General features: G+C 44.7%; 1 protein-coding gene across 1 annotated transcript in view; it reads left to right on the top strand.

The window, feature by feature from the left end:
* Positions 1-8812: 8812 nt before the first annotated feature.
* LOC142187944 (vomeronasal type-2 receptor 26-like) overlaps positions 8813-27484 on the top strand; it is a 31336-nt gene continuing 12664 nt past the window's right edge. The window contains exons 1-3 of the mRNA XM_075261760.1: positions 8813-8838; positions 9317-9608; positions 12125-13144. Of these exons, the coding sequence (XP_075117861.1) occupies positions 8813-8838; positions 9317-9608; positions 12125-13144 (1338 nt within the window). The remainder of the gene's footprint in view (positions 8839-9316; positions 9609-12124; positions 13145-27484) is intronic.

Raw genomic sequence — 27484 nt, 5'->3', positions numbered from 1 at the left:
TGAGACAACTTTTTGTATCCTTCCCCTGAACAACTATGTTGAACAATCTTTCTTTTCAGATCATTTGAGAGTGGGCTGTCCATGCTTGGCCACCATCAAACTTAACTGAACTTGAATTGTTTTGTAAAGAGGAATGGTCCAAAATACCTTCATCCAGGATCCAGGAATTGATTAAAAGTTACAGGAAGCGACTAGAGGCAAAAGGAGGAGCTACTAAATATTACTGGCACTTTTCTGTTGAGGTGCCCATACATTTGCACCAGTCAAATTTTGGTTTATTGCATAGTGCACATTTTCTGTTAGTACAATAAACCTCATTTCAATCCTAAAATATTACTGTGTCCAACAGTTATTAGATATTTGATATATCTAATAACTGTTGGACACAGTAATATGGCTGTTGCAAACACCAAAATATTTAGAACTAAAAGTGATTAAGATTAATAGGGGTGCCCAAACTTTTTCATAGGACTGTACTTTATAACAGATGTAGCAACCAAATGACAGCATGGACAGTAGACAAAGAATGAGGTATAACGTTTCCCACCACACAACAGGCAACATACTTTTTAGGTTCTTCCATACTATATACCGTATTTTTCGGACTATAAGACGCACTTTTTTTCCCCCAAATTTCGGAGGAAAATGAGGGTGCGTCTTATAGTCTGAATGTGGGATGGCCGCGCTACTGCCACCGCTTGTTTTCTTCAGCGGCAGTAGCGCGGCAATCTGCAGGCCCCGGCAGCTAAGACAGTCCCCGGCATCTGCTGTAATAGACCGGCGGATGCCGGGGAGTGTCTTAGCTCCCGGGGCCTGCAGATTGCCGCGCTACTGCCACCGCTGGTTTTCTTCAGCGGCAGGAGCGTGACTATACTGCAGGCCCCGGCAGCTAAGACACTCCCCGGCATCCGCCGGTCTATTACAGCAGATGCCGGGGACTGTCTTAGCTGCCGGGGCCTGCAGATTGCCGCACTACTGCCGCTGAAGAAAACCAGCGGTGGAAGCGCGGCCATGCTGCAAATCCGCTCCTCCTCCACAGGTCCCGGCAGTCAGTTAGCCCCGGGGCCGGTCCCCACCGGCCCCATACCTTTAGTGATGCAGGCCGGCTCCTGCACAGCGGAGGCCGCAGGAGTCGACCTGTTCCGATGACAGCCGGGAGCCTAATGAAGGCTCCGAGGCTTGTCATAGATATATATTACTATCGCGGCTGGTCTATGACCCTCCGCGATAGTAATGTATAGAATCTCCCAAATGATTGCAGGTTCAAGCCCCCTAGGCGGGGGATAATAAAATAGTAAAAAAAAAAAAAAAAAAAAAACACTTAAAAAAAATATAATAAAAAAATAAAATAAATAAAAGTTCACCTCCTTTCCCTAGAATACATATAAAAGTATAACATTACTGTGAAACATACACATTAGGTATCCCTGTGTCTGAAAATGCCCGGTCTACTAATATTTTTATGTACAGTGAACGTCAAAATCAAAAGTGCTAAACTGCCGGGTTTTTCTCTGTATTTTGCCTCTGAATTAAATAAAAGGTGATCTAAGCAATAAACATTTCCCAAAATGGTATATCTAAAAAGTACACCTGGCCCCACAAAAAAAAACGCCCTATACATCCCCGTACAGCTGCAGGGTCACCTGTCAATGTGGCCTTGCAGCTGTTCCAAAACTACAACTCCCATATATTAAATATTTTACCATTTTTTGCCTGAAATTTTTTTTTCCCTATTTTTCTCCTCTAAAACCTGGGTGCGTCTTATAGTCCGAAAAATACGGTAATATGGCATTGATTGTTACAGGAATATGCAGCAACTAACCTCACTCATCGACACACATGATCCGGGACACGTAGGAACTCAGATTAGTTATTTGGCAAGACAAAGGCATACCTTCCAGCGCTGTTTTATTCATCTGAGGTCCTCCAGGCCCATCTTCAAAATCGGTCGGTGAATGGACCAGTAAACTATCGGCTGCATATTCAACGATTATCGATGCCCCATGTTGGGCACCAATTTTGTTTAGGGGCTCAAGACACCTGGGTTATGTTGTAGTAGGCCTAATTCAATTAGGAGGATGTTTTGTGAGCTCAGGGAAACACAACACAGCTGCAGCTGTCAGTGATTCAAGTGTTTCATTTATTTGTAAAATACAGTGGGTTTTTATAGTCCTGAGCAAACTGCCCAGCCCTTTTTCCTTATCTGATCACATTGCCCATGACAACCACAGATGGAATAGGCAATGTGAAATCCAAAAGCCTCCACCCTTAACTGTCATTGTTCATGTGTGAGTGATGTGATGAGACTTTCAAATATTCAGTTTTCTGGCCCTTAACGTGTGCCCTTCCAAATTAAGTTACAGGCCCTTAAGCTGAGCTACCAGCAGAGATTGAGGCCCTTTAGGTGACTTCAGCCTTTTTCCTGCAGAGTTTTAGGCCTTTTAACTTAGTTCAGCCTTGCACCAGCAGACATTTGTTGGTCCTTTGGGTGAGTTGAGCATTTAAACAGCAGAGATTTTGTTTTTTTTCCCTTTGGGTGAGTTGAGCCTGTAAACAGCAGAGATTTACACTCACCGGCCACTTTATTAGGTACACCTGTCCAACTGCTCGTTAACACTTAATTTCTAATCAGCCAATCACATGGCGGCAACTCAGTGCATTTAGGCATGTAGACATGGTCAAGACAATCTCCTGCAGTTCAAACCGAGCATCAGTATGGGGAAGAAAGGTGATTTGAGTGCCTTTGAACGTGGCATGGTTGTTGGTGCCAGAAGGGCTGGTCTGAGTATTTCAGAAACTGCTGATCTACTGGGATTTTCATGCACAACCATCTCTAGGGTTTACAGAGAATGGTCCGAAAAAGAAAAAACATCCAGTGAGCGGCAGTTCTGTGGGCGGAAATGCGTTGTTGATGCCAGAGGTCAGAGGAGAATGGCCAGACTGGTTCGAGCTGATAGAAAGGCAACAGTGACTCAAATAGCCACCCGTTACAACCAAGGTAGCCAGAAGAGCATCTCTGAACACACAGTACGTCGAACTTTGAGGCAGATGGGCTACAGCAGCAGAAGACCACACCGGCTGCCACTCCTTTCAGCTAAGAACAGGAAACTGAGGCTACAGTTTGCACAAGCTCATCGAAATTGGACAATTGAAGATTGGAAAAACGTTGCCTGGTCTGATGAGTCTTGATTTCTGCTGCGACATTCGGATGGTAGGGTCAGAATTTGGCGTCAACAACATGAAAGCATGGATCCATCCTGCCTTGTATCGGTAACGGTTCAGGCTGGTGGTGGTGGTGTCATGGTGTGGGGAATATTTTCTTGGCACTCTTTGGGCCCCTTGGTACCAATTGAGCATCGTTGCAACGCCAAAGCCTACCTGAGTATTGTTGCTGACCATGTCCATCCCTTTATGACCACAATGTACCCAACATCTGATGGCTACTTTCAGCAGGATAATGCAATGCCATGTCATAAAGCTGGAATCATCTCAGACTGGTTTCTTGAACATGACAATGAGTTCACTGTACTCCAATGGCCTCCACAGTCACCAGATCTCAATCCAATAGAGGAGCATCTTTGGGATGTGGTGGAACGGGAGATTCGCATCATGGATGTGCAGCCGACAAATCTGCGACTGCAACTGTGTGATGCCATCATGTCAATATGGACCAAAATCTCTGAGGAATGCTTCCAGCACCTTGTTGAATCTATGCCACGAAGAATTGAGGCAGTTCTGAAGGCAAAAGGGGGTCCAACCCGTTACTAGCATGGTGTACCTAATAAAGTGGCCGGTGAGTGTAGTTTGTGGCCCCTTAGAGTGAGTAGGGCCTTTAAAATGCAGTGTTTTTGGCCTTTGTAGTGAGTAGAGCCTTTAAAATGCAGTGTTTTGGGCCCTTGGACTGAGTAGAGCCTTTAAAATACAGTGTTTTTGGCCCCTGGAGTGAGTAGAGCCTCTAACCAGCAGAGTTGGGGAGAATCAGAGTGGATTGAGACTCTAACCAGCAGAGTTATGCCACTGGCTGCGCTGAAGACTCTTTCCGAAAGCACGCTGGCAGCAGGAAAGGACCTCCAATGAGTACAGCGCAAGTTCCAGCCACAAATCCAACTTGGAGACCCAATAAGTATAGGGCGCAGAGGGATCGGAGAGGACAGGGCTGGTGTCGGCCAGGTACTGCCGCAACATGCGCCTATACTTGTCCCTCCTGGTGACACTAGGCCGCTGAGTGGCAGTACTTTGGCCACGGGGTGCCATTAACGTGTCCCAGACCTTGGATAGTGTGCCCCTGCCGGGTGTGAACCGGATGACAGTTTGTCGCCTGTTGGAGGAACTCTCCTGTTGCCGCCAATGTCAGTTGATGGAAACATCTCCATAATATTCTGCACCAGTTGCTTGTGGCAATGACTCATGCGACTGGCCCTCCCCTCTACCAGAATAAAATTACAAACATTATTTTTATACTGGGGGTCGAGGATTGCAAAAATCCAGTAGTTGTTGCTCTCCAGGATTTTGAAAATGCATTTGTCCGTTGCAAAGCACTACAACATGTATTCAGCCATGTGTGCCAGAGTGTTACTTGGCATCACTTGGTTGCCCTCACCTCGGAATGCTCACTCTCCATTTCCTCCTCCTCCATTTCGCCCCAACCGTGCTGCAGCAATGGGACACAATGAATTTCCCCGCTAGCCTCCTGTGTGACAATAAGATCTGCCACTTCGTCCTCCTCCTCCTCCCTCAATGTACGCTGTGAAGCGGACAGGAGTGTGCCATGAATATCCTGCTGTGATGGTTCTGCTCCTATGCCCGACTCCTCAGCGTACAATGCGTTATCCCTGATGGCGATGAGGGATTCTCGCATCACACACAGGAGCAGGATTCTGACACTCACGAGTGCGTCGTCACAGCTGACCCTCATGGTTGACTCCTCAAAGACACGCAAGATCTCGCATAAGTCTGCCATCCATGGCCACTCATGGTGCAGAAACTGAGGGAGCTGACTCTGAGGAACCCTTTTGGAGATGGTACTCCATCAAGGGTCTCTGCTGCTCACACACTCTGCTCAATATGTGATACGTCAAGTTCCAGCATGTGGGGACGTTGCACATCAGCTGGTGTTCAGGCAGATGGTGGCATTGCTGGAGGCTTCGGAGGCTAGCAGCGGCTACTGGAGACTTGCGAACGTGGGCACACAAGCGTCACACTTTCACCAGTAGCTCGGGTACATTTGGGTAAATTTATAAAAAACGTTGCACAACTAAATTGAACACCTGGGCCAGGCATGGAACGTGTGAGAGGTTGGAAAGCTCCAGAGGCGCTACCAGGTTGCGGCCGTTATCGCACACGACCATGCCTGGGCCCAGGTGCAGCGGCAAAAACCATGTTGCCGTCTCATCGAGGAGGGCATCCCTCACCTCGGAGGCAGTGTGCTGTCTGTCCCCCAAGTTTATGAGCTTCAGCACGGCCTGCTGACTTCTCCGCACACCAGTGCTGCAGCATTTCCAGCAGGTAGCTGGGGTCGATGTGATGGCAGAGGTGGAGGAGGAGGAGGAGGGTGGTGGTTAAGAGCCCCTGCCAGGAATGTTGGGTGGGGAAATGAGGTAGACCGCCCCAGATTGTGACCCGGTCCCAGCCTCAACTAAATTCACCCAGTGTGCCGTCAGTTAAATGTAGCGTGCCTGTCCGCATGCACTTGTCCACATGTCGGTGGTCAAGTGGAACTTTGTGCAACTTAGCGCAGAACTAAGGGCCCGCCTGATGTTACGTGACACATGCTAGTGCAAGTCGGGGACGGCACAGTGGGAGAAGTAGTGACGGCTTGGGACGGCATAGCGAGGTGCCGCACTTGCCATCAGGTCACGCAAGGCCTGAGTTTCCACAAGCCGGAACAAAAACATATCCTGAGCCAGGAGTTTGGAGATGTGCGCGTTTAAGGCTTGTGAATGGGGGTGGGTAGCGCTGTATTTTTGCCTGCACTCAAAAGTCTGGGAGATGATGGGTTGCTGTGAAGAGGCGCATGAATGTACAGGAGAAGGAGCTAAGGCATGAGAAGGAGCTGAGGCAGTAAAAGGGGAGGGTGAGTGAGAAGTGGTGGAGGAAGATGTGGACGTTTCTTGGCTGATGGTCTGGACTGCAGCACTAGCAACAATGGGAGAGGCAGTGGCGGCAAAGCTGGACGACGATTGTCCTGCATTTGCTCTCTGCCACTGAGCCCAGTGCTTGCCTTCCAAATGACGGCGCATGGCAGTGGTTGTAAGGTTGCTCTTTTCAGAGCCCCTACTCAGTTTTGAGTTGCAGAGTGTGCAAACCGCAGTATATTTGTCTGTCGCACAGACATTTAAAAAATTCCACACCACCGAAGACCGTGGCCTCGATGTGGGATTTTTTCTAGGCTGGGTACAAGAGGGAACATTTTGGGCCCTGCTGGCTGTGGCCTGGCTTTGGTGAAGCAGCTGTCCTCTGCCTCTCAACATGCCTCTGCCTCTAGCCACCCTCTTTGGTGCTGCACTTCCCTCCACATCTACACTGCTCTCCCCGCTTGACATCCGCCCTGTCCAGATCGGGTCAGTGTCCTCGTCGTCCACCACTTCCTCTTACAATTCCTCTGACGGCTCCTCCTCCTCTTGCACACCGCACATGGCAACAGGCTGCCCTGATGGCAACTGTGTCTCGTCATTGTCGTCACTGAGGGCCGATTGCTGCTCAACAACAACAACAGGAGATAACGGATGCTCCAGCGTTTGTGTATCAGGACACAGCAACTCATCTGTTACCTTTGGTGATTTAGGATGTGGTGGGACAGAAAGAGGGTCAGTGAATGGACCAGAAAACAGCTCCTAGGAGGTGGGAAAGGTGGGATTAGGTTGCTGGGAAGATTGGGCATGTTGTGAGGAAGGAGGACCAGACTGTTGGGTAGGAGGAGGAGTTGAGGTAGAGGCTGACTGGCTGGTGGAGAATGTGCTGGAAGCATTGTCCGCCAGTCATTGTAATACCTCTTCAGGGTGCTCGGGCCTGGTTAGGGTTGTACCCTGCACCCTACATAATGTGGCCATCAAGCCAGGGACTGTGGGGAAGCACAATGCTTGCTGCTGCAGAGCAGTAGGCACAGTAGAGGCTGTTGCATGAGGAATACCTTGCTCCACATCTGCATTTTCACGCCCCCGTCCTCGTCCCCGTACCCTTGCGCTAGCCTTACACATTTTATTTTAGCAAGAACTGCCTGCTGTGGATTTCTGCTCTTTTTTTGTGGGACACCCCTAATAAAAGCTGTTTATCACGTATATAGCAAGAAATAACTGCTGTGGATTTCTGCAATTTTGTGGGGGACACACCTAACAAAAGCTGGTTTGCACATATATAGCAACAAGTAACTGTTCTGTATCCCTGTTTTCCACCGTCCGGGGAAAGCTGGACTGATGTCCCTACAGTGTATAGCTCTGAGAAGAGCTGTTGGTTTTCTTCTTTAGTTCTTGCCTTCCTATCTGAAGCTAATCGCTATCTAGCCCTCAGCAGATGTCTCTCTCTCTCTCTTTCTCTGACCGCAAAAATGGCGAATACGGCGGCGGCGGTTCTTATAAATTGGAGGTCACATGTTTGCGGCAGCCAATGGGTTTTTTCAATTTTTTTAACTGCCTCCGTTGTCGTAGTTCCTGTCCCACCTCCCCTGCACAGTTATTGGTGCAAAAAACGCTCCAGGGAAGGTGGGAGGGGTTATGAATTTTTACTGCGTTTGCCTCGTGGTATTATTATTACATTCGAATACCCCAAACGGCCTGAGATTCGATCAAATATGTATTCGATCGAACTATGTTCGCTCATCTCTAAAGGAGACCAAAATAGAAATCATTTACAAAAATGAAGCGAAGCGGATTTGTTCATTTAAACCATGCGGTTGTGTAGTATTAAGTGTAAATATCCACTAGCATTCCTTCTGGGCAAGTGCATTTTCCCAGTTACCCATCCTGGATCCCAACCTAACGCCATCAATGACCAATACCCTAGGGTCTGAATTATGGAATAACTTGAAATGCTTTGGGATTGTCTTAAGAGAAAAATATGGTCACAATTTGTGGAAACAATAAAGCCCAAGATGTGTTCGCCCACACGTCTTTGTTACTCTCGAGTAGTAAGACCCATGTAAATAAGGGCACATGGGTGTATGGCATGATATATTACCCCTATAGAGTGACAAATGAAATGTGAAAAAATACAAAAATGATGTTTTCTGTCACTACTAGTAAATACACAACCGGAGTCGATGTTGCTATTTGTTGGTCTTTAAAAGGATGTGGGCCCACATAATGCTTGAAAATGGGGTCACAGGTAAGAACTCCCCAATATTTCTTTAGAATCCACTGTACCTGAAACCAACGTGAGTTAAAAGTGGTAATAAATCCTACCTGTTGATAAGACTGTTGAGATAAATTGTGAGAACATGAAGGCTGCAACAAATCACAGCGTTGTGATGCATTAGCATGAAGAAAACCATTACAAATCCAATGATCCCGGTAACCACATTGTCTGAATCTTGTGCTCAATTCATGAGCAGACTTAAAAGCTTCATTCGTGGAACAGATACGACAGGCTCTTGGCCTATAGGAATATTGAGAATTAGAGAATCAGGATGTGTAGAATGAGAATGTAAAAACTAATTTGTAGCCGTATCTTTACAATATAGCTCAATTTTTGTAGAACTCCATCCATAGGTCAATTTAGTATTCATGTTATTGTCATTCAGTGCTGCCAAAAATTATTCAAGACTGTCAACTGACCACTGCCAAATAAAAAGCACGTCATCAATATAATGACCCCAAAAATGGACGATCTCAATAAATCTAACAGGTTCTGTAAGAATCATGACTTGGGCCCACCCCATGTGACCATTGCGACCCCATAATAGACCTCACTGTTCCGCTGGGGAACATGAAGCCAACCAGGAGACTGCGAGGGAATGCAAAGGGACCACTGAATGCAGAGAGGAAGCCCCGGAACCCCATGCTATCTATATTACTTCCAGAGATATGACTGGTTGAAAACACAATCTGGGTCACTATATTTATATGCAGCTGTATAATATATGATATAAAAATTCTAATCCTGACTGAGTTTTCAACTAGTGATATCTCTGGAAATAATCTAGACAGCCCTGCTAATGACTGTAAGGCAAAGCTATTTGGACATCAGGAGGGGGGGGGGACATATTTTTAACTGCATTGTGTATGGTAAAGCTAATAAGGAATGAGCAGGACTATCTCATCTTACTGAGGTGGTGTAGTGCATAGTCAGTTACTTACCAGGATATATCTTTATCTATTTACAGGCCACAACTTCAGGGGATTATACATTATCTCATTGTTCTCACTGCCATTGATAATATTAACCAGAATCCTGACATTTTACCCAATATTACACTGGGATACCATGTTTATGACTCATGTGTAGATGGACGAGTGGCGGTAAGCCGTATATTACATCTTCTATCTGGCCGGGGTAATGTAATACCTAACTACTCCTGTAGGGGGCATGGCCAGCTCGCCGGTATCATTGGAGACCACCAATCATCTACCACTATTCCTGCAGCACAAATCCTCGGACTATATGGATATCCTCAGGTATTAGATACTCCGGCATTGTCTATTAGTGTATAGCAGACATGTAATATGTTTGGAGCAGGATATATGGGTGATGTGTGTAGTATGAATGATAGAGGTTTGATATTAGCAATATACATTATATGGAGACAATGATTGGTTCCCAGCTTCTTCTCATTGAATTCCAGTGGTTTATTCAGCCCTATTGCCCCAGCATGTAAAACCCAGCCCATTATCTTACAAACATTAGAGATAGAATAGTTGGTTTTCTGGAGCTCACTGAACCTCAGCATGGTCATGTAATTGGAGACATCGCAGAACCAAGTCACAACCTGACATTTCTTCCCTGCTAGATATTAGTGGTAAGAGTGTTATTTGCAAAAAGGGGAATGAACTTCAGTAACTCAGCCATAAAGTTACAGCGTGTGGGCACTGCCGAGTGCTAGGAAGTATAGATCATTACTGACTTCTTTCTTACTCTCCACTCGCACCCCACGAGTGTGCCCAGGTCCTATAGGATAATATGAACTGACCTTTATAAACTTTATATATTTATTAACCTGAGTGGGTCGGCACTAGCCACTGACATGTACAGAAATAAGTATCAGTGTGTGACAAGCAAATACAGTTAGAAGCATAATACAATACAGAAAATAAAATGGGAATAAAAGATGGAACAATACCAACAAGAGCCTGTACTTGGTTCTCTGTGGCCTCGTCCCCAGGCCTCAGGGCACACGCTTTAGTCAGTAAGGAGCTTAAACCTGCTCACATGTGTAAGCTGTGACAGGGGTGGGCTCCCCAGAATACAGTGAAGTCACAGATATGAAGACCGACCCAATACTAGTTCGGCTAAAAACGTATTTTACTAAAACCATGGTAAAAGAACCACACAGAATTTCACACACTTGACAGGGTAGCCGAGACCCCAGTGCTGCATAACATGGTAGGCTCTATATATGTAAACTACCTCACTATAGTTTGCTTACCGACGGGCCCATCTAGGATGGCACTCAAATTACCTATTAATACCTCTGATAAAGAAGGAAGTGTTTTGTGTGTAAAGCTGGATTACGAGGGCTAACAAACTTATAGAAACCCCTAAACCCAGACATACCTGATAACCCCTAGTGGGGGGGGGGGGGTAAACATCTTGTGACCAAAGGGCAATACTACGAGTGTTAGTCCATACAATATAATGTAATCAGCATACATTCTGTAACTATATACAATGGTACTCATTCAGGATATACAGGTTCTCAAACATGGGCATGTGTAGTGTATATGCCTGCCTCTCACATATGGCTTCCAGAAGTAGAACAAGTTTTGTCGCCCCCCACCCCTCCCAGGGGAGACAAGTCAAAGAGCATGTGGCTGAAACCCTCTTCCTCCAGAGAGACCAGATAACTCTCCCAGTCTCCTCTCAGGCTGATGTCATGAGAGGGGGAGGGGGAGTCTCGCTCTCCATCTTTAAACCAAATAACTATACACAGTCATAACACCTCACCAGTTGACCATAGTGTCAGACAAGGAGTATGATGGGGTTCGTGGTGAGACCCTCATTGTGTAAACACTAAGGCTGATACACTAATCCTCTTTGGATAATGAGTTCAATGTCCAGACCTTTGCGTTGCTCTCTACCGCACAACATTTGGACTCGAAATGCATGGCTTCACCTTGTGAATGTTAAATATTATAATATTACAATATTCTCTAGCACACAAAGGGTTAAAATCTACTGACATCACACTTCTATATTATGGGTACATGGGTGCGGTTAGAGTACACCATTTTAGAAATCTCCTTACATAGCAACAAGATGGAAGGTAACACCCTCTCTCATGTATATAAATGAGTAAGAAATACACGTCTGGGTCTCTTTGGGAAGACCAAGGTGGGTGGTCCAGGCAGGTGGTCATTCATGGAGGACATCTTGACCAGCCCAAGTCCATCAACCAGATGACAAGCATGAACCAAGCTGTAACTATAAGATATCCAGATGAAGAACTCTAACTTCTCTGAAGATGTAAGCTATTGAGACATTGACTATTTCTATTATTTTGGATGTTTTCACTGTTCCTGTGTTTTCCTTCAAGATATTAATAAACCTCTACACTGATTTATAACAAACTGGCTCCTCCTATTGTGATAAGGTCTCTCAACACGTGGTCACAAGTTTCACCGTAATTGCAGAATATTTAACGGTGCACCTGAGGAATTTACAAAAACACAAAACCTTTGAAGACGTCACCCATGAACCACGATCATACTCAGGGGATGTTAGGGAGAATAACCACTAATAATCATGTTATCTCACCTCTCCTGGGCATGATTGTGGCATCCAACAATCTCTGGCGTCCTCTTCAGGCTGATGTAAGAAATTGTTTATGTAAGGCTGATGTGTTAATTTGAGGAGCTGCACATCCCTGCATTGGACCATATATAGATAGAGTCCTGGGGTGGAGATGTCCAGTACTGAAAGTACAGTATATAAATATTGTGTTAGGAATGATCTTTGTCTCTTGTGTCTTGTACAGATCAGCTATGGAGCCACCGACCCCTCATTATCTGATAGACTCCTCTATCCACATGTTTTCCGGACAGTTCAAAATAGTCACATCCACAATATGGTGGTCACCGAACTGTTGGAGCACTTTGGCTGGACCTGGGTTGGGATTTTAGTATCAGATGATGATTATGGTGAGAAAGAACTGCAGATACTGACAAAGTACCTGAGAGAGCGCGGGATCTGTGTGGCCTTCACCATAAAACTTACAAAGACGAATGCAGAATATAAGAAGACATCACATGCAATAAACAATCCACAAGTCAGGGTCATTATATTGTGCGGGACATTTTCTGTGAATGTAATATCTTTACCGGTATTTACAGACAGAACTCTCATCCTTCCACCATCATGGGCCTTTAATTATTACATTACAGACATTCAGTACTCAGAATTTCATGGAAGTCTAGCCATCGACATTTTATCACAACCTTTCTTAGAAGTGGAAGATTTTGTGAAAAGCTACAGGAAACTCCCAAAAATAATTTTCTATGAGTCTTTCTGGAAAAAAATAGAGCCAATAATAAGAAATAAAAAGACAGATTCCTTCATTACAATAAACTACACTGATGAAGACCTTAATGAGAGTGTAATGGATATTGTACCAAGCCTGAGATTTCGCCTCACATCAGGTGTCTCTCAAAGACTGTACGAGGCTGTAGAAGTCCTGGCGAAAGCTCTCCATGAAATGTTCTTACTCATAAAAGACAAATATCAAGAAAATCCAATAACTGGACTTACCCAATACACACAGAAGTTACAGCGCCACCTACAGATGACAAAGCATCCACTGGATCCAAAGAGACCTTCATATTACTTCAATGACCAGAGGGAAACCGTACATCCATATAAGATCTTAAACTGGATCATTGTACATGGAGCCACACAGCCCATACGTGAGGTCAATGTAGGAAATGTTACCCCATGGGCTGTCAGTGGTCAGAAGCTTTATATAAATAACTCGTCTATAACATGGAGTCACACCCAGGAGGTAAGAAGCCTTCCATTATACATGAGATTATATAAAGCTTCTCTCTGCCCTTATATATCATTACATACAGTGGTACAGTATTGACACCTGTACGCTGATGGCTGGTCAGGTAATGGAGGGGGTGTACATCTCACCCAGACTACTCAGGTGGGTGAGATGAGAAAACTCCAGGAATATTTTTTCTCAGCAGACAACTTTCGTCTGCTGAGCATTTTGGTAAATGCTCTCTACTGGGCTGGATTTTTTGGAATGACAGATAGGATTGGTAATGGGACCTGTCAATCCACCCCCCTCCAGTCCAGTCCACACTTTGGGGATGATCCAGCAGTGATTCAGCTGCAGAGAGTCTCCTCGTCAGGGAGGCTTAAGAAGTTGCTCCAGCAGCAAATCTTTGGTAGAGCTTGGCTGGAGAGCAAACAGATGGGTCATATTTTTGGAGCTGTGTCCTGAGTGAGTCTACTGACTTTTTGGATTTCTGTGATTCTAGGTGAGGTAACCTATTCTATGTTTAGTTAGAGCCTAGCCAGGCAGGTATTTATTTTTGTATTGTTTCCTTTTGTTGCTGCACTACCTTTTTGAGTGAAAATAAACTCTACCTTTGTTTTTGGACTAAAGAAACTGGACTTGTGTGTCTATGCCACCCCACCTAGCAACCCCAGACCCTGACAATTGGTGGAGGACGTGGGCATACAGCAGTTGTTAGGGGCAATGGCATGTCCACTCCTTGCTGGAGTGAAGGCTCCTCCTTCTTCTTATTTAAAGGATTATCTTATCTTATCTTGAGTGAAGGCTGCTGCCTCTATACAGACCCAGACTATGGAGGAGATACTGAAGCATCTTGTACAGTCCAATGTGCAGCAACAACAAAGGAATCATTTGCTGATGGAGCAATTTGTGCTCCTGAAAGAGACTGGTGTCACTGGACTGCAGAGACCTGTGGAGCACAGAGATGAGAAGCAGGCTGTGCAAAGAGCTTTGCAGAAGATGACCGCAGATGATGACCTGGAGGCCTTCCTGACTGTGTTTGAGAGAGTGGCTGAATGGGAGAAACTGCCAGCTGCTGACTCGTCAGACGTCATTGCACCCTATTTGACCGGTGAACCCCAGAAGGCCCATTATGACTTCTGCCAGCAAGATGTCCAGGACTATGATAAGTTAAAGGCAGAAATTCTTGCTCGGCTGGGGGTAACCACTGCTGTCCATGCCCGGTGGGTACATACTTGGAGCTACCATATGGACAAGCCTGCTAGATCCCAGATGTACAACCTGATTCACCTGGTGAAAAAAGTGGCTGAAACCAGACACCTGTATGCCTACAAAGATGGTGGAGAAAGTGGTCCTAGATCGGTTCACCAGTGCTCTTCCTCCTACATTTGCAGTGCTGGGTTGGACATTGAGACCCCAAAGATGCCAACCAGCTCGTCAGCCTTCTGGAGAGGTAACTGGTGATTGGGGTGAACTCCGTGATGACCCTACAGCGCGACCATCCCCCAGGAACACCCAGTGGAGGGCGCCTCTCGGTAAGACTGTTCCATTATTTGACAGTGGAGGGAAAAGAGCTGGAGATGTGTTTTCTAGGCCGTCCACCAGCCCAAGAAGGGACTCTCTGCTGGAGAATCCAGGGCTGGTACAGTGTTGGAGATGCCATGAGCGAGGACATATTACTGCCCAGTGCCCAGTCACCTCTGAGCCAATGGACTGTGATGCTGGTGGGTGTCGATCATTATTTGCCAGACCTGTCTGTGCTGTGGCATTGGGACTAGGGACTGGGCCTCAGGTCTGTCAAGTTGAGGTGAATGGCCATTCTATCCAGGAGTTGTTGGACTCTGGTAGCCTGGTCACTCTGATGCATGCCAGCTTGATAGCTGGGGAATTTATCCCAGACAAACGTATGAGTGTTTGTTGCATCCATGGGGATGTCAAGGACTACCCAATGTCCAAGGTCACAATAGAGACTATAGTAGGATCTGTTTATTATGAAGTGGGTGTTGTAAAAAACCTTATGCAGAATGTGATTTTGTGATGTGATTTCCCTTTGTTCTGGGATTTGTGGGGAAAAGGTACAACCACACAACCAAAGGTGGAAACCCCGCCTACGCCCAAAGTGCATGAGAAGGGCGACACCTATCCATTACAGGTCCTACCTAGAGAGGAGGATGATGCCTCTTCCCCAGCTCCTCAGCCTAACATACCTGAATTAGAGGTCTCAAGGGATAATTCTGGTACTGCACAGTGTAGAGATCCCACTCTTGCTAATGCTCATGATAATGTGACAGTTGTTAACAATGTGCCTCAGGAACCTGATGCTGACCACCACATTTTGCTATGAATAATGACCTCTTGTATCTGATTGCAAAAAGTAATGGGGAAATTGTGGAGCAGCTTCTTGTACCAAAGCCATACCGCCGTGTGTTAATTGATATGGCCCATAATCATGTGCCTGGGGGACACCTAGGGGCGGAGAAAACACAGGAGAGGATTGGCCAGGCGTGTTCAGGGAAGTGAAGGACTATTGTGCGCCCTGTCCTTCGTGTCAGGTACAAGCCCCAGTCCTACATTTCCATAGTCCCTTGGCTCCCCTGCCCATCATTGAAGTGCCTTTTTGAAAGGATTGGTATGGACTTGGTTGGTCCAATAGTCAAGTCAGCTAGAGGTCACCAATATATTCTGGTTGTCTTAGATTATGCTACTCGCTATCCTGAGGCGGTTCCCTTGCGCAATACGACATCAAAGAGTATTGCCCGTTTGTTATTCTATATGTTTTCAAGAATAGGCATACCTAAAGAGATACTGACCGACCAAGGCACGCCCTTCATGTCAAAGGTGATGAAAGAGCTATGTAAGCTGTTTAATATTACCCACATACGGACCTCTGTGTATCACCCCCAGACAGATGGGTTAGTGGAGCACTTTAATAAGACTCTCAAGCATATGCTTAAAAAGGTGGTAGAAAAAGATGGTCGTGACTGGGATTGCCTGTCGCCATACCTGATGTTCTCTATTAGAGAGGTTCCACAAGCGTCTACAGGTTTTTCCCTTTTTGAATTAGTCTATGGTAGACACCCCAGGGCCTTACTAGATATAACCAAAGAAACCTGGGAAACTGAGGCTTCCCCATACCGTAGTGTCATAGAGCATGTAGCTCAAATACAGGATTGCATTTCAACAGTCATGCCAATTGTGAAAGAACATCTGCAAAGAGCACAAGAGGCCCAAAGCAGAATTTACAATTGTTCTGTCAGAGTCCGAGAGTTTAACCCAGGGGACAGAGTCCTTATTTTGGTGCCTACTGTGGAGAGTAAGTTCTTAGCAAAATGGCAAGGCCCATATGAAATTGTGGAAAAAGTAGGGACAGTCAACTATAAGATTCACCAACCAGGGAAAAGGAAGCCTTTTCAAATCTACCATGTGAACTTGATTAAGCCCTGGAACCAGAGGGAATCCTTGGTGGCCTCAAATACAGAGGTGGGTGATTCGTTGCCGCCAATCCCTCCATTCCGTGTGAATGAGACCCTCTCAGTACCCCAACAACAAGAGGCAAAAGAGTTCCTGCAGAAGCATAGATGCAAGTTCTCTGATCTACCAAGGCGTACACACCTGATTGAGCACCATGTAGAGACAGAACCTGGGAGGAAAGTAAACCTCAAACCCTACAGAATACCAGAGGCACGTAGGGAGGTAGTGTCAGCTGAGATTATGCACATGCTGGATTTAGGTGTAATTGAGGAATCCAAAAGTGAGTGGTCTAACCCAATTGTGTTGATAGCAAAGCCCAATGGTACTTGGCGGTTCTGCAATGCTTTTAGAAAATTGAATGAGATTTCCAAGTTTGACGCTTATCCCATGCCCAGGGTTGATGAGCTGATTGAGAAGTTGGGTAATGCCTGGTACATAACCACACTGGACCTTACAAAAGGTTACTGGCAAATACCTTTGTCTAAAGAAGCCAAGGAGAAATCTGCCTTTGTTGTTCCAGAAGGGCTGTTCCAGTACAGGGTTATGCCATTTGGACTGATTGGAGCTCCTGCTACCTTTCAGAGGTTGATGGACCAGATCTTGCGGCCACATCATGACTATGCAGCGGCTTACCTGGACAATGTGGACATTCATAGTCCATACTGGGGAAGTCATTTCTGTAAGGTGCAGGCAGTACTAGACTCCATAAGTGAGGCAGGCATTACTATGAAACCTGAGACATGTAATTTAGGGCTGGAGGAAGCCAAGTACCTGGGTTATGTCATTGGCAAAGGGGTAATAAAGCCCCAAATCAATAAGGTGGAGGCAATACAGAACTGGTCAATACCGCTAACCAAGAAGCAAGTCAGGGTATTTTTTGGCATTGCGGGCTACTATCGAAGGTTTGTGCCAAACTTTGCCTCTATTGCAGCTCCTCTCACTGACCTGATGAAAGGTGGGAAGTCATTGATGATCCACTGGACACCAGAGGCAGAGGAGGCGTTCTAGAGGTTAAAGCAAGCTCTATGCCAGCAGCCAGTGCTGATAGCCCCTGACTTTAGGAAGGAGTTCCTGGTGCAGACAGATGCCTCAAATGCAGGTCTAGGAGCAGTGCTGTCCCAGGTGGTAAATGGTGAGGAGCATCCAGTAATGTACCTGAGCAGGAAGCTGTCCCCCGCTGAGAAAAATTACACTATTGTAGAGAGGGAATGTTTGGCCATTAAGTGGGGCTGGATGCTCTGAGGTATTACCTCCTGGGCAGAAAGTTTAAATTGATCACTGACCATGCTCCCCTTACATGGATGAAAATCAAAAAGGACAGAAATGCTTGGGTTATCCGATGGTTCCTGTCTCTGCAAAATTTTGTGTTTGATGTAGAACACAGGCCAGGGAAATTATTGGGAAACGCTGATGCCCTATCAAGGTTGCATTGTATGATGGCCACAAATGCCCAACCCTCCGGTCTGGAGAAGAGGGGGGATATGTAAGCCATTGGCTGGTCAGGAAATTGAGGGGGTGTACATCTCACCCAGACTACTCAGGTGGGTGAGATGAGAAAACTCCAGGAGTGTTTGTCCCGACTCCCTAGCAGACAACTTTCGTCTGCTGAGCATTTTGGTAAATGCTCAGTACTGGGCTGGATTTTTTGGAATGACAGGTAGGTTTGGTAGTGGGACCTGTTATTCCACCTCCCTCCGGTACACAGTTTGGGGATGTTCCGGCAGCGACTCAACTGCAGAGAGTCTCCTCGTCAAGGAGGCTTAAGAAGTTGCTCCAGCAGCAACACTTTGGCAGAGCTTGGCTGGAGAGCAAACAGAGGGGTAATATTTTTGGAGCTGTGTCCTGAATGATTCTACTGGCTTTTGGATTTCTGTTATTCTAGGTGAGGTCACCTATTCTGTGTTTAGTTAGAGCCTAGCCAGGCTGGGAGTTATTTTTGTATTGCTTCCTTTTGTTGCTGCACTACCTTTTTGAGTGAAAATAAACTCTACCTTTGTTTTTGGACTAAAGAATCTGGAGTTTTGTGTCTATGCCACCCCACCTAGCAACCCCAGACCCTGACACACCCCTTTAACTTTTTCATATTTTGTCACTTCACAGCCACAAACTTGAATGTATTTATTGAGATTTTCAGTGAAAGCAACACAAAGTAGCCAATGATTTTAATCAAATAAAAATCTGAAAAGTGTGATGTGTAAAAATATTCACACCTCACCCATATCAATAGTTTTTAGCAATGGTATAACTAGGAATAGCTACATCCCAAGGTGAACATTTGATATGCCCCCCCAACCCCAACTCCCCTGCATAAACCAATTTACTGCACACACCATTATGCCCCATCGTGCCCCTACACACTATTATGCCCCATAATTGTCCCCTGTACACAATATTATGTGCCATAGCGGCCCCTGTACACAGTATTATGCCCCATTGTGGACCACCCATGAACAATTATTATACTCTGGTGTTTTTTCAAACCCCAGAATATAAGGATGAAGGATGAGAGACTCAGGGGAGGATACAAACATAAAAAAAACCACTGTTACTTACCTCTCCTTGGTTCTGGTGCGCTCCCCGCTACTTTTGTCCCTCTTCAATGTTGGACTAGACGTCACGTGAGCCAGGCCTGCATCGCGATGCATAATGACTAGAGATGAGTGAACACTATTTGAAACTCCCGTTTCGAATAGACACACACCCATAGGAATGAATGATCGCAGCCAGCACGCAGGGGGTTAAGCGGCCGGCGGCAAAGTCTGCGTGCCAGCCGCTTCCATTCATTCCTATGGGTGCATGCTATTCGAAACGGCCATTTCGAATAGTGTTCACTCATCTCTAATAATGACATCAGCCTGGACTGCGTGAGGTCAGGGACATCACCAAACAGACCCAAAGCCTGCCAGGGCACAGGACTGGTAAGTAACAGTTATGTATCCTCACCTCTCCTAGCCCTTCAATCATTATACTTGGGGTTCAAAAAAGTCCCCAGAGTATAATGATAGCAGTGTTTGTAGGGGTTAGTGGGACCATGGCCTTACTTACCAATCCCTGCACCAACGACCATGAGCACAAGTGGGAATAATTAAGTAAATAGGGCTCGTTATCTGCTGGGATTACTCCAGCAGGTCATGGCCTATTTAAAAAAAATATCAGAGGCCCGCCATGCCCCCTAATGTTCCGGGCTCTGTGGAAGCAGCTACCACTGTTCCCCCAGTATTTATGCTGCTGCTTTGTAGAGCCAACTTTTGCTGCAGTTGCAGCTAGAATTCTTTTGGCGTCTGTCTCTACCAGCTTTGCGCATCTAGGAACTAAGATTTTTGCCCATCCTTATTTGCAAAATAGCTCAAGCTCAGCCAGGTTGGATGGAGACGTCTATAAACAGTAATTTTCATTTCTTGCCACAGATGCTCAATGGGATTTAGGTCTGGAGAATGACTGCACTGTTCTAACACAGGAATATTATTTGATCCAAAACATTGCACTGTAGCACTGGATGTATTATTAGGGTCATTGTATTGCTGGAATCTCTTTCCCAGTCTCAAGTCTTTTGCATCCTCCAACAGGTTTTCTTCTAGGATTGCACTGTACAGTATTTAACTTCATCCATCTTTCTTCACCATCATCATCTTCTTTATCATCACCTCTGAGCAGCTTCACTGCCCCTGCTTAAGAAAAGCCTCCCCCCAGCATGACACTGCTCCCACCATATGTCACAATGGAGATGGTGTATTCAGGGGATGAGCAGGGTTACTTTTCCACAACACAGAGTGTGTTTCACTTAGGCCAAAAAGTTCACCTTTAGTCTCCTCTAACCTCCAGCCTTCTTCCACATGTTTACTGTGTTGATTAACATTCGGAAAACCATGTATCATTTTCATTTCACTTCACAATTATCAGCTACTTTGTGTTGGTCTACCACTGAAAATCTCAATAAAATATAAAATATGAAACAGTTTAAGGGGTGTGAATACTTTTGCAGGGCACTGTAGATCACAAATAGAATGAACCTATGTAAGCTGTTGAGTTACTTTGTATATACATTATACTTGTATTTTTGCTTTAGTCATCGACAAACACATTAATACAAAAGGTATTAAATCAATTAAACCTTAAAGAATGATAATTAGGAGTCAATGAGAGTGAAATGAAGACTGAGCTACTATATGGGCTCCTTAGTTATGAGCATGCAAAAGTAGAAAAAAAGAGATGTGCCCACTTTTAACTTAGCTCAAATATGGCTGAATGGGTTTTCCCATCCCCCTCTCAGCAGTTTGCCTGTTCTCTCCTTCAAACTTCCTGTATTCTTCCACAAGCTGGTGGGTGACTTTGTGTGATGACCAGGACAATATGAAATACCTCATTAGACACACATTGCCTTTACCAGGAGAGATTATTTATAATGATTACTGGAAATGAAATGTAAATGTGATCAAATAATATGCAGAGTAAATGTATATTACATTCACAGGGTTGGAGAGAAAAACAAACATACCTGCTGCAGAGGAGAGAACTGTGAGTGTTACCTGCGTGTTTACATATAGAAATGATCCAACACTGTCCGACTCTTTATCAGCAAACTGCAATTAGCTGAACTGATTGTCCTGTCCGCAGAATTATACATAACAGGTAGAGAACTCAGCCTCTCCAGAGAGCAGTGACCCCCCCCCCCCATCAATTCGGTCTTATCAGATACAGGTGTTGTACCAATGAAACACTGTGTAAATAATGAGTGGAATAATCTAACATAGCAGGCAAACAAAGCAGCATTGCTAAAGCAAAATATTAAGGAAAACTAGATGTGACCGAGGCACATGATGGATTGAGTTGGGTTTTACTTTAAGCTTCAGCATGACTAGTACAGTATTAACACTTCTACAAGAATTTCACCATAGACTGCAATACAGCAGTTACTGACCCCAATCCTGGCTTTAAAAAAAATGATTATTATAAATTATATTATTCAATTATTTAGATTGCATCATTATTGAGGGCTTTCAATGGGGGTTTAAACACAAGATAACATTTTATTTTTAAAGCTTTTTAAAAAAAAATTATATATATATATATATATATATATATATATATATATATATATATATATATAATTCTCTTTTAAATCCCTCTTCCTTATAAAAGGTAATAATAAAACTAAACAAATACATTTGGCATCTCCATGTCATAAAATGCCAGGACTTTAAAAAACAACTTGGGAGTGGGGAGGGGGGAAGGCAGTGTCTGACGCTGAAGTCCAGATGTGCCATGAAGTATGCTCTGCCGGAAACCTCAACAAAATGAGGGCAGAACCCACACCAGGAAGGTTTCAGACTAACCAATCTCAAACTTTTTTCAACTGTTGCTAGACACCACTCACTCCATTTACTCTTGCTGCACTGTTGGCCCTAGTGATTCTCTACACCTAGTTTTGGTCTAAGCCCAACCTGACATGGTACATAGCTGTCACAGAGGCGTGGTTGTCTTCTCTTACTGCAACTTAGCAGCGACCATCTTCTCCTGCACCACATGGCAAGGGGTCTCCCCTTCTTCGGGACGCCACTTGGCCACATTATAGCGGTTCCCCAACTTTGGAATTTGACTATCGTTAGTCGCAGCGGTGAATGGCCCCAAAGAGATAGTGAGCCTACCATTAAAGAGCTTATGGTATATCTACTAGAGATGAGCGAACACCGTTCGATTCAGTAGTTATTCAATGGAATATCAGGCCGTTCGAGGTATTCGATTCCAATCAAATACCAGGCCACAAATGCAGTAAAAATTTGTATCCCCTCCCACCTACCCTGGCGCGCTTTTTTGCACCAATAACTGTGCAGGGGAGGTGGGACAGGAACTACGACAACAGGCAGTGAAAAAATTGAAAAAACCCATTGGCTGCCAAAAACATATGACCTGCCATTTATAAGAACGGCCGCCGGTATATTCGCCATTTTTGCGATCAGAGATAGGGAGAGAAACATATCTGCTGAGGGCTAGATAGCGATTAGCTTCAGATAGGCAGGGAAGAACTAAAGAAGAAAACCAACAGCTTTTCTCAGAGCTATACACTGTAGGGACATCAGTCCAGCTTTCCCCGGACGGTGGAAAACAGGGATACAGAACGGTTACTTCTTGCTACATACCAGACAAACAACTTTTATTTAGGGGGGCCACAACAGCAATCCACAGCAGTTACTTCTTGATATATACGTGCAAACCAGCTTTTCAAGCTGTGTAACCCCAAAACAAGGATACAGAGCAATTAGTTCCGGCTATGTATGCTCAATCCAGATATCCAGGGTGTGTACCCCCAAAATCTAGGTTGGAGACACCGAAATTCAGTCAGGTTATGTCCGCTCAATCCAGTTGTTCACATTGTGTAACCCCAAAACCTAGGTGGGAGAACACAAAAGAGAGACACTGAGCGCGCTGAGTGCAGTAGTTCTCACCTGAAAAGGTTGTGAGCAGTCACAACCTCTATATGCGTTTGATTGGAAAAACAGATGGGAGTGGCAGCAGAGACAACAAAACACAGAGTAAACGGAGAAGAATAGGGACCAAGAACCAGAAGTTCGTGTTGGGTCTGCGCTCGCTGTTAGAGAAATGATGTGGAGACCAAATGGTCCAATGGAATAGATTTATTGTGATATAGCACGACACGTTTCGGGCCGCTACGGGCCCTTTTTCAAGTGCAAACAGAACTCTTAACACGTCAGGCCAGACGCACAGACAGAAAGTTGAGTCTGTGGAAACCGAATGAGGTTTTTGCCCTGAGCACTAAGTCAGAACATGCACATCAAGTAAAAGTGCAAAGATTCAGGGGTGTCTCGATAAAGGGACACTAAGCCAGAATATGCACATTAGAGATGAGTTCAATGAAAGAAGAGTGTCTGTTTGGGAGGACCCACTAAGAGAAGTCAAAAGTGACCCTCTATTGTCTTAATTGCCCTAGAGGAGTGGGAAGCTCACGGCTGACTGGCCATCAGTTAGTATGGGGAAGGGACCCTCTGAGATAGTGTACACCCCATATGAACTAATAGGGATGGGAGAGAGAGAAGAAGTTCCTAAGACATGACTGTTTGATAGTAAATTTTGGGACCAATGGAGATTAGATCATGCAGGACAGATACGGGAGCACAAGTTATAAAGGGGAATATATGCTCTGATTGAAGGTAGTCACAGAACACAGAAGGGAGAGTCTGTTGAAGCATATTATGGCAGACTACTCACCAAGTTAGTAGACTCTGAGTGGGATCAGGCCCATAATGCTTTGAAAAACACCATGATTGCTGAAGCATTTATGCAAGGAATCAGACCAAATATGGCCGAAAAGATCAGAAGCTGCAACCCAGATTTGAGACGCACAAACCCAGATGACTTGTATGTCAAGGCTGTTGGGTTTGCTGTAGATGAGAGAAAGAAAAAGGCAGCTCCAGTGAAAAATTACACCAATTCAGGTACTATAAACCTGGATAATCCTAGTAATCAAGGCTGACAGGGCACCCGCCCTAGGCAACAAGGGCGGAGGGGAACTCGAAAATTTTTTAATTGTGAAAAAAAAGGACATTTGGCCAGAAATTGCTGGAGTCCTAAGCGAAGTGACAAGTACAAAAGCCAGTCTAGAAGCTGCCTGCCTGTCCCTGATAGAGGTCAGGACACCTCACAATGAAGGTCAGGCTCTCCAGCCCCAGTGTCCCTCTTATCTACAGCAGAGGTATACATGCTTTGGTAGAACTTAGCAAGAAGGTGGAGGAGGAGAGGATGAGACAAGGTGGGTAACTAAGATGTCAGCTATAAGTGATAGATTGTAACACCACTGGTATAATGTATGGAAAATTATGAATATATGGTTCAATTTGTAATTGTATAGTGTAAGCTGTTTTTAGCAATGCCAGTATTTGACTTTTAAGCCTTGTGTAAGAATATTGTGATGTGTTACAGTGGTAAAAACTTTGATTGAAATCTTGTAAAGAAAATGTTTAAAGTCTGGCAGTTGGCCCTTAAGGCAACCTCAAATATAGTTTAAGAGGTTCTGAACATCTGTGGTAATTAGATGAGTGTGGTTTGCCATGGAAATTTTCATAAATTGCACAAAAATATTCATATGTAATGTTTGTGTCAGTATTGACTGTTTTCTTAACCCCTTAGCGACCCATGACGTACTATTATTTCATAGGTACTTAATGACCCATGAAGTAATAGTACGTCATGGGTATAAACAATCCCCGCAGCGCAGTGCGGGCATTCTTGGAGCGGGTGTTAGTTGTATCTGACACCTAACACCCTGCTCCATCCCCCTCCATCGGACATGAGTGCCGATTTTGGGTTTTAACCCGTTGATTGCCGTGATCAAACATGATCACGGCAAACAACGGGTTGCCCGATCTTGTAGGGATCCCCGGCAACCCCCCCTGCGAGATCGGGGGGTGATGGTATCCCTACTATGTAGCCAGAGGTCTGATTAGTCACCCCAGCCAGCCCTGAGCTCCACTTACCTCTTGTATCCTGGCCGGGATCTCCTGGAGCTGAGCTGTCCCGTCCACTGGCTCACTTCCTGTTATAGTGATAACGTGCAGGCTCTTACTGAAGCCTGTGACTCACTCTATACTAGAGCATCAGTGATGCAATCATCACTAATCCAAGTGTCCCATAGGGACACATGAAAAAGTTAAAAAAAAAATAGAAAAAAAAAATAAAGTGTTTTGAAACAATTAATAAAGTTATCAAGCCCCCAAAACCCTTTTTTTCTATAGAAAATGAATTATATAAAAAAAAAACCTAAAAATTAATCAAAACAATACATATTTGGTATTGCCGCGTCCGTAACAATCTGTACAATAAAACTGAAACAATATTTAATGTACACGGTGAATGACGGAAAAAAAAAATGGAAAAAACCCACCGGAAGTAGTGATTTTTCGCCATCTAACCTTACAGAATGTGCTATAAAAAGTGATCAAAAAGTCATATGTACCCCACAACAGTACCAATAAAAAGCGCACATTGTCCCGCAAAAAAATAAGCCCCCAACCAACACTGTCAACCAAAAAATAAAATGTTACGCCTCTCAGAAGATGGCGATGCAAAAAAACATTGATTTATGTCTCCAAATGTGTTTTTGTTCTGCAGAATTAGTTACGCATAAAAAAAATAATATAAATGAGGTATCGCCGTAACCGTACCGACCCGCAGAATAAAGATAATATGTTACTTATACTGTACGCTGCATGGCGAAAGATTTAAAAGGTAAAACGCAATACCGGAATTGATTTTTTTTATTTAAATCCAGCAAAAAAAGAGTTAATAAAATGTATTCAGTAAGTTGTAGGCACCCAAAGATGGTGTCATTACAAAATACATCTCATCCCGCAAACAACAAGCCCGTATATGGCCACGTCACCAGAAAAATAAAGAAAATATAGCATCTAGTAATGCAAGAACAAAAGCCCGCAAAAATCGCCAAATTATTAGAACTCAACTGGCTGTGTCAGGTAGAGAATATATAAGCTGTGCGAGTGGATATCAGGGGACACCCCAGATTTACAGCTTATGAGGGAAAAGACACCAGAAGTGACCCCAAAGTGACCCACAGAGTGACTCCCCCAATTATAGGAGCTACTGGGACATAGTAGGGAATTTGATGACCCCAATGTCCTCCGCACTGCTTATATATTCCCTCTTCGCCATCCGCTGTGCAGTCACGTCTGAGAAACTAATATTCACTACACCCCCTGAGAAATTCTTTGAGGGGTGCAGTTTTCAAACTGGGGTCACTCCTTTGGGGAATCCACTTTTCTGGTACCCTACAGGCTCTACAAACATGACATCGCGTCCAGATACCAAACATCTGAATCTGTACTCCAAAAGCCGCGTTGCGCTCCTTCCCTTCTGTGCCCTGCTGTGCGCCCAAACTGCATTTTATGCCACATGTATGACACTGGTGTACCCGGGATAACGTACGTAATGTCATATGTGGGTATAAATTGATATTAGGGCACAGCCAGACACAGAAGGGAAGAAGGGTTATTTGGTTTTTGTAGCACAGACTTAGACGGTTTGGGGTTTTTCTTTTGGATGCCATGACACTTTTTCAGAGACCCTAAAATTGCCCTTACAAAATGGGGTCACTTCTTGGGGAATTCCAGTTCACTGGCACCTCCAGGGCTCTGCAAAAACATCATGGCACCCAGAAAGTCCCTCTAAATCTATACCCCAAAAGCTAAAAAGCGCAGTGCTCCTTCCCTTCTAAACCCTGCTGTGTGCCCAAGCAGAAGTTTACACCCTCATATATAATTTTTTGCCCCTCGGGATGGCCCACTTAATAGTTTTAGGAGTGCAGGTCTCTGACAACACGAAGTGGGTGCAACGTATTGGGCACCGAAATGACATATTTCTTTAAAAATTTAAATTTTCATTTTGTACATTAATTTTTGGGAAGCATTTTTATGCTCAAAATGATAATACCCCTTGATTCATTCCTTGACAGGTGTAGTTTCTAAAATGGGGTCACTTTTGAGGGGTTTTCATTGTATTGGTACTTTAGGGGCTCTGCAAATGCGACATGGCACCAGAAAACTGCCCTCAAAAGCCAAATAGCCCTCTTTCCATTCTGAGCCCCAACATGTACCCATACAGCAGATTATGGCCACATTTGGGGTATTGCCATGTTCAGGAGAAATTGTGTAACAAACTGGGGGGGGCTTTTAATTCTCTAACTACTTGTAAAAATTAAAAATATGGCGCTAAATGGACGATTTATTGGAAAAAAGTAATTTTTCATTTTCACATCTCAATGGTAAAAAAATCTGTGAAACACCTGTAGGGTCCAAGTGCTCACTAAACCCCTTGATAAATTCCTTGAGGGGTCTAGTTTTCAAAATGGGGTCATTT

The sequence above is a fragment of the Leptodactylus fuscus genome, chromosome 1 (assembly GCF_031893055.1).
Source record: "Leptodactylus fuscus isolate aLepFus1 chromosome 1, aLepFus1.hap2, whole genome shotgun sequence".
NCBI lineage: Eukaryota > Metazoa > Chordata > Amphibia > Anura > Leptodactylidae > Leptodactylus > Leptodactylus fuscus.
This window is presented reverse-complemented; position numbering and strand designations above follow the sequence as displayed.